Source organism: Phyllostomus hastatus, unplaced genomic scaffold (assembly GCF_019186645.2).
Source record: "Phyllostomus hastatus isolate PE091 unplaced genomic scaffold, TTU_PhHast_1.1 phas_contig_40, whole genome shotgun sequence".
Classification (NCBI taxonomy): Eukaryota; Metazoa; Chordata; class Mammalia; order Chiroptera; family Phyllostomidae; genus Phyllostomus; species Phyllostomus hastatus.
The window spans coordinates 6715727-6723934 of NW_025333872.1; the positions used below are offsets into that span (position 1 = coordinate 6715727).

Consider the following 8208-nt stretch of genomic DNA (forward strand, 5'->3'; position numbering starts at 1 on the left):
TGGCAAAAGCCGAGTAAACATGTTCAGCCAGTGAACAATTTCTGGTTGAAAAGGGCTCCACCCCTTTTCTCTGACGAGTCTGGTGGAACAGTGGCTTGGGCACCGAGAAGTATGCTCGCAGCACCACCCTCCGGCATTGGAAAACCTTTCCTGAATCCCGGCCCCAGGTCTTTGCAGCCAGGGATATTGTTGAAATCCCCAAAATGTCTCCTCTTCCAAGTATGTCAATACCACAGAACCTACGTTTTATCTGTAGACAGGGGAAATTACAAAATATTGACTTATTTCTCTTCCTTGTTCATTGTCTAAAGGATGTTTTACACTTTGGTGACCCTCCTGGTTCTGGCTCTTTACAGAGATACGTGGTGAGACTGGAGTGAGAGTAAGCCTCCCATCAGTCTATGACCCTGAAGCCTGTATTGTCCTTGACATTTATTCAGCAGGTACTGAGATCAGAGCAGGGCACTATCTTTCTGGCTGCACTAGTTACATAATACATACCAATGTGATGCCCCTATGAGTGCCCATTGTTCTGACAGGTGCTGTAGAAGATTCAGAGAATTAAAAGACAAGTTCCCTGCCTTCAGAGCACTCAATCTAATTGGGGGACAAAATAAGCCAAATAGTACAGGATATATTCTGTTGTAATTAAGTGCTGACTGTCATATAATACCATTACTTTAGACCCTTAGGATAAATATACTGTGCCAGAGACTGCGCAATGCCTGGACACATTTTTGTCACAGCTGGCGTGGGGGTGCTACTGGCTTATAGTGGGTAGAAGCTTGGGAAGCTGCTAAACATCCAACAGTGCACAGGACAGCCCCCAGGACAAAGAATTACCTGGCCCAAAATGCCGGTCGTGCTGAGATTAAGATGAAGATACCCCTTAGGACCAGGGATGGGCAAGGCAGGTATGGCCTCCACCTTTCTAGTATCTTGGGGGGGAAATATAAAAAATATAGTAAAGTGCTGAAGGAATCCAGAGAAAGGGACTACTCGAAACTTGCTTGCCAAAATCTGGTCTATAGACCCGAAGCCCCCATCACTTTAAAGCATGTTAAAAACGCCAACTATCTTCTCGAATCCCCCACCCCTTCCTGAATAAAAACCCGCATTTTACAAGATCCTCAGTGGCACCTATGCACATTGATGCTCGACACGCGATGCTCTGGAGGTTTTCAGAAAAGACAGAATTTGAGTTATTTTTCGTTGCTTTATGAAGACCGAGAAAGAAGGAAGCCTATTCCAGGTGGTAGGTGGGAATGTTCTGAGATGACAAGAATGAATTTCTAGTTTTCGGCCCGGCACTGATAACTAGCAAACTGTTGACTGCTTACCGTCAGACTTTGCGCTAAGTGCTGTATGTGAAGTAGCTCATATAACCCTCGTGATGATTTTAGGTAAAATCCATTACTACACCCATTTTATGGATAGAGGAAACTAAGATACAGATAAAGGGCTCACTGATGGAGCTGGGCAGGCAGAATCAGATCTTCACTTCACCATCATCCTAAGTCGTCCACAACACCTCCGCCCACACGTGAGAGCCAAACCCGCAGGCCCCGGCTCCGCCCCGCTGCAGCCAGCGAGAAGGCGAAGGTAGCCAAAGCTGCGGGTCTTCTCTCCAGCAGTCGCGCAGCTCAGCGGAAGCCGGAGAGCAGAGCCCACCCTCCACCAGATGTCGTGCATTGTGGGAAGCTTTTCATTGTTTCCAGTCCAGCCGCCAGCAGGAGAATATAACTTAAATGAAAAGGGCTGGATGTTGAAGATTTCTGGGCTCTATAACACTTGGAAGCAGTGTGAAGAAAGCTTTCGCAACTCTTAGCAGGAGTCGGACTTAACAAGACCTCAGCGGTTTGCGCAGATAACTGGGTGCTTGTGATCCGGGTAGTGAGCTAGAAGAGACGCCTCTATGGTCAAGTAAACATAGAGTGGTTCCTCTCCTCCCCACGTGGTCGAACTGCGCCTGCGCAGTAGCCGCAGCGTTGCGAAGATGGCGGAGGGAGAGTGAGTATTTGGGACTTGGATCGCTGGCGTGGGTCATTGAACATCCAGTGCCATCCATGATGTTTAATTTCTCGATGGCGAAAAACGAGGATATTTGTGGGCTGAAGGGAGAGAATAGAAAGGGCTCCAGATTACAGAGGGTGGGGAGTGAAGGGTGAGGACCCGTAGGGTTGGGGGAGGCGGGACGGATGGAGGGCGCCGTCGTCAAATTCGGGTTACATAGAGGGGTGAAGGTTGACTTCCAGGGAGAGTGCCGGAGTTGTGTTCACCCAGCCTGACTTTGGTATTCCCGCTGCAGATGGGTCTACACCCCCCTCCCCTATCCCCTATGCCCACAGCGTTGTAGTAGGGTGTCATTGTTGCTAGTGTTTATAAAAGGCTGTGTCAGTAAAAACTGCGTTGACGTTACGACGAACAGTGACTGAAAGGTTCAAGACAGTAATCTTTCCCGAAGCCTAGGAAATGGTTTGGAAATCCACTGAAGATTCGCTTCCTAAATATTGTCACGTTCTCAATTTTCTGTGTCAGGCAAAGAAAAAAGATCCCTTTGGTTCCAGAAAATCTCCTGAAAAAGAGGAAGGCTTATCAGGCCCTCAAAGCCACCCAGGCAAAGCAGGCACTTTTGGAAAAGAAGGAGGTAATGGTGGGGGACCAGGAGGATGGAATTAGAATTTCTATTTGGTGATTTTTGTCCAACTAAATTTACTATCCCTTCCCACCCACCCACCCGCATCAGTTTGATTGTACAGGTGCATGTCTTCATTTAGCAAATATTCATCAAACACTTCTTTTGGGCAAAGTACTGGAGTAGTTTGTTATGGAAAATGTGGAGTGGAGCCTGTGCCATCCGGGTTCATACCAAGTGATGTGAGAGATCAGGCATGTGTACCTGGAAGAAAACATGGTTTTATAAATGTGCCAGGTTTGCTATTTGCTAAATGTTTTTGGATAAATGTATATTTTGGAGGTAGGGAACAAAACAGACTCCTGCTTCTTTTGTACTTTATGGTGCTTCAAGGTTGGGTTCCATGAAGGTTTGTTGGTAAAATTGCCTACCAGCATGTGAACCAATGTGTTTGTTTATCAGAGACCTTTCCTAGTAGTTGCTACATTTTCCCAACTACACCCTTACTTGAGTGTCTGACTTTTCCTCTGGGTAAGAATGAAGGAGTTTGTGGGCTCCCCTTCTCGAAACATGGGGGAAATGAGCTCTGTAACTAGACCAACGAATTACTGTTGTGGAAGTGGAGACGATCAGAGACACAAAGTGGTGGTGATGGTCTGCCTTCTCTGTAGCAGAGGAAAGGAAAAGATATCAAGTTTAAGCGACTGGAATGGTTCCTCCATGATGCCTGGCGGCAGCAGCGTGACAAGGTACGCCTCCGACGCCTGGAAGTGAAACCTCACGGTTTGGAAGTGCCAGATGAACACTCCTTGGCCTTCGTTGTGCGCATCCAAAGGTAGGTGACTGGGCAAGCGATCAACTCAGCTTTAGACCCTTGCTAAGGGGACAAGATAATAGGCCTTAAGCCACTGAGGCAGGTTGTGCTAGGAGTTCAGGGCTGAGCACAGCATAGGTTTTGCCTCGGAGGGTAAACAGACTGATCTGACTCTTCTAAAGCAGGAACTTACAGCTGAGGCCTGCAGACATGTAAGGAGCTCACCAGTGTCCAGGAAAGGCTTTCCAGCATAGATGCACAAGGTCCTGACATGGGGGATCGAGGCGTCTTTCTAGGAGCAGAACCGCAGTGCAGTGAATAGAGCATATGCAGTGCCAGGAAGAGTGAAGTGAGGACTTTCCACACACTCATTGGCGTTTTCCTTGCCCTCTCCCACCTGCACATACAACTCCGCCTCTTCCTGCTTCCCTGCCCAGTCACCCAGACTGGAGATCTGGGAGTTCTAACTCCTTACCTCTGAGCCCTCCCTCCTCCCACTGCCCACAGTCTTCCCTGGATTATCGCATCATCTCTGGTTTCCCTGCCTCTGGTGTCACACTCTGAGATCTGTCCTCTGTGCTCAAAAAGAAATCTGATCTTGTCTTCTTTACTTAAAGTTCTCTAGAGCTTTCACTGACCACAGAAGCAAGTCCAGCTTCCTTAGCTCAACGTACACAGTCCTGCATCCTCCACCCGGACACACCACAGGTTCAGGGACGACTTCTGCATTCCCACAGTAGCTAGTGCCTCAGGCATTGCTCCACATTGTGTGGAAACGATCTGCTTATGTAGCTGCCTGCTGTTCGGCTGAACTCTAAGGCACAGTGTGTCTTTCTCTCTGGGTGTCCGGTAGTGGCATGTGTTTCCTAGGTGCCTGCTGGGCTGACATTAACGGCCAGAGCCTGACTTCCTCTGCTGTTCATTTCAGAGTTAATGGAGTGAGTTTAACGGTGCAGAGGACCATTGCAAGGCTTCGCCTGAAGAAGATTTTCAGTGGTGTCTTTGTCCAAGTGACCCCCCGAACCATAAAAACGCTGCGCGTAGTGGAACCTTATGTGACCTGGGGGTGAGTGAGGCTCTTTTTGTGCGTGGGTTCACATTAGATTGTACTTGGGCGTGTGGAGAACGTTAGGATGCACAGGGTAGGTAACTGTCCTCCCAGGCTCTTGTTGCTGGGTTGAAAGAACATTTCGCTGTGACCGCAGTCACCAGAAATAGTATGGCCAGCCATGAGAACCTTGGAATATGGGGCAGGTAGAGCGGGAGGTGCCCATGCTGCTGGTAATGTGCCGCGAACAGGACCATGGCGGGGCTTGTTCCTGTGGAGGCCCAGGCTGAATAAGACAGGTGGAGCGGATACTAATTCTTGGGGTCTCGAGGGAGAACTGGGAGCAGTGCTTGTGTAAGAGTAGCACTCCTGCAAATATTAAAACCTAACAAACGCATGGATTTCATTTTAAATTCTTGTACCATCTTGAGTAGAGGGTCACCTGAGGCCAAAGTCCTAGACCACAGGTGGCAAACACAAGCCCCGGAGGCTGAATCCAGCCCTCCACCTTGTTTTATCTGGCCCGGCACCTTGTTTCTACCTGGCAGCAGCACCAAGCTTTCACTTAACTGTTAAAGTGTAGTTATATGTATACAGTCCTAAAATTACATTCTTTCCTTTGAAGGCAGCCGTGAGGCTGATATGGCCCTCGGTGAAAATGAGTTTGACACCCCTGTCCTAGACTGTATCAGCCAGGACTTATCTTTGCCTGGGAAATGAAATTTTTGCCTGGTAACATTTATGTTTATAAATTTTAATTTCTAATTACACAATTAGGGCCACTGTATTTTTTTACCCTCTTAACTGTTCCCTAGCATCCCAGCTACAGCGAGGTTGCAGGACACTCCGTGTGAAGGGAGCGGTGGTTGGGAGAACCTCTCCTCAGCCAGGCTGCAGGACTGAGTGGCCAGTGTAATGCAGTGTGCCAGGGGATGGTTAAGGCTGTACTTTTTTCTGCCTTGAATAGTTTTCCAAATCTGAAGTCTGTCCGGGAACTCATCCTGAAACGTGGACAAGCCAAGATCAAGAATAAAATCATCCCTTTGACAGACAACACAGTAATTGAGGAGCACCTGGGTAAGTGTTGCATCTTACGGGTCAGTTTTGGCAAAAAGCAAGGATCTTTGGTGGTGCTGGTGTGGGGTCCAGGTTATATTCTTTCTTTTCTTTTTTTTTTTTTAAGATTTTATTTCCTTTTAGAGAGAGGGGAAGGGAGGGAGGATGAGGGAGAGAAACTCATCAATGTATGAGAGATACATCACACACCCCCTACTGGGGACCTGGCCCAAAAACCCAGGCATGTGTCCTGACTGGGAATCGAACAGGCAACATTTTGGTTCTCAGGCTGGCACTCAGTCCACTGAGCCACACTAGCTAACACCAGGTTACATTCTTCTTGAGATCCCAAGAATCTGCCAGAGTGCCCAGCTCTGACGTAGGAGAGCATCTTGGGATATCCTGGGGAAATGTTGAATAAAGGAAACCACCCTTTTGTTTCTTAGGGAAGTTTGGTGTCATTTGCTTGGAAGACCTCATTCATGAAATTGCCTTTCCGGGGAAGAACTTCCAGGCAATCTCAGAGTTCTTGTGCCCTTTCCAGCTCTCAGTGGCCCGTCACGCCACCAAGAATAGAGTAGGCTTCCTCAAGGAGATGGGCTTACCTGGCTATCGAGGTGAACGCATCAATCAGCTCATCCGACAGCTGAACTAAACCCAGGTGAGGTGGGGCTGCAGACCACCCTCAGGCTGACTTTTTATGGGCCATGTCTTGTCACTTAAATTATTTTTGGACTTACCAGTGTTTGAGAGAAACTGGCACTAGGGGGAGAGAGGAGGAGGGTTTTACAAGTCTGATGGAGGGAGACATGCTTAAAGGGTGAATGCCTGCTTAGGACATGGTTGTGGGTATCCCAAGAATTACAGGATAGAAAATACCGAGTAACCAAAAAAATGTATGTATTGGGGAGCAAGTAATATTACAATGAATTTTTTAAAGGATTTGAAGATCTAAACAATCTATTTTGTCGAAAGAAACTTAAATCTTTGAAATTGGTCTTTATTGTGATTACTACTATTAGGTGCCAGGTCACAGTTTGTAGTAACAAAACTGTGTTTTTCTTCCTCCCAGAATATCTGAAAGCACAATGCCTTGGAAGCGTGTGTTTTTGTTTTTTGGAATTACCAGTATCTTCAAAGAAGATTATTTTCTGCTGTATCTTCAGAAGCTGGAGGGGAGGAGTCAGGGAAAAGATGGTGGTGTTCATAGCAGGCACTTCTTATCACAGTCCCATTCCAAAGGAAAAGTCCAGTGTGTTTTCCACGTTCGCTACTGCTACCACCCTGAAGGCAGCAAAGGACTCATGCCGTGCAAGAGGGGTCCTGCTTTGTCCCATCTTCTCTCTAGGGGCTTAATGGTGATGAACAGATACCCAAGCATGAATGCCAAGCCCAGAGCCGTACTTGAACCTGAGGGTTCCTAAGGCTTTGTTTTGGAAAGAATTTGAAATACATTTTAGAAGAGCACAAAAACAGTGCTCAGTTGTTTCTGTTGTGAGTCCCTGTTCCAACTTTTCAGTGACGGCTTTGTGAGCTCGCAAGCTTGGCTGGCTCTAAATGTATCTGGTGGCTTCCTTATTGTAGCGCAGGATTTTAGACTCTTCTTGGATCTATGAGAAGGGAAGGACCATTTACCCAGGAAAACATGCATACACTCCAGTTTTTGCTTGGAAGTTTGGGGTGCTCATAGACTCTTGGGGGCCCATGCACCCACCTCACGTGAGAGAGCCCTGCACTGTCAGGATTGGTCACCCAGGCCCTAACTTTCACTCATCTGGTCCCATGTCCCGTGGAAGAGCAAAGCTTCTTCCCTTCAAGCTGATGGCAGTTTTCTGTTAATAAAGTGGTAGAGTGTAGGCACCTGTACCATCTTTAACTCAGGGAGTTGCCCACCTTTCATTTCTGCTGTGCTTTAGGATGGTGGTGTCTGGTTTCTATGATGATGAGTCCTCTCCTTAAAAACCCAAATCATGGCAAGGGGTGGGGTTGGAGGTGGCAGAGGGTATAGGAATAAACAATAATGGAAAAGACAAATCACAGGAAAAGTTTGGGAATAAATATATTTTTGACAATCATGTTTGCATTTTATACAATTAGTTTGGCATTTTTATGTCAGGAGGCAATTCAATAAAATCGCCTAAAAAAACAACATGAAAGAATGAAGCATTTTCCTGGTTTGGCATGGATAACATTGGACTGTTTGGTCTTTCAGGCCCTGCTAGAGCTTGTGTAGCCCCTTCTCTTGCATACCCTGGACTCCAGGACTGCTTGCTCTCCTGCTGGTAATGGTGTAGACCAGCACTGGAACACGAGGGCTTCTGGGGCCTCACGCTGGGAAACGGAGTCTGGTTCTGCTTGTGTTACCATCAGTGCCCACCCCTGAGTCTTCCCTCTCCTGTCAGCCTCAACCTGACAAGCAGTCGGTGAAGGTGTGCCAGGCCAGGTTAAAGACGAAAACTGGCTTAGCTGTTGTGTTGCCTGGTCCATTAAGATCAGCTTTGCCACAGTTCTGGTCCATGGGGTCCTCAAACATAGCTGTGAGATAGCAGTACAATGCCTTAAAATGTGCTGGGTTAATAGGTATATTGGGTTGGTTGGCTCAGGAGTTAATTTGCCTCAAATGGATGTTACTCTTAACTGTAAAACATTGTGCAA

The 8208-nt window shown here is 47.3% G+C and overlaps 1 protein-coding gene across 1 annotated transcript; it reads left to right on the forward strand.

Moving 5' to 3' along the window:
- Positions 1-1844: 1844 nt before the first annotated feature.
- Positions 1845-7702, forward strand: RPL7L1 (ribosomal protein L7 like 1). Its single transcript, XM_045843109.1, has 7 exons — positions 1845-2010; positions 2539-2647; positions 3307-3470; positions 4378-4515; positions 5465-5574; positions 6000-6214; positions 6626-7702. The coding sequence occupies exons 1-6, from the start codon at positions 1997-1999 to the stop codon at positions 6206-6208; spliced, it is 744 nt and encodes a 247-aa protein (XP_045699065.1). The 5' UTR covers positions 1845-1996; the 3' UTR covers positions 6209-6214; positions 6626-7702.
- The last annotated feature ends 506 nt before the right edge of the window (positions 7703-8208 follow it).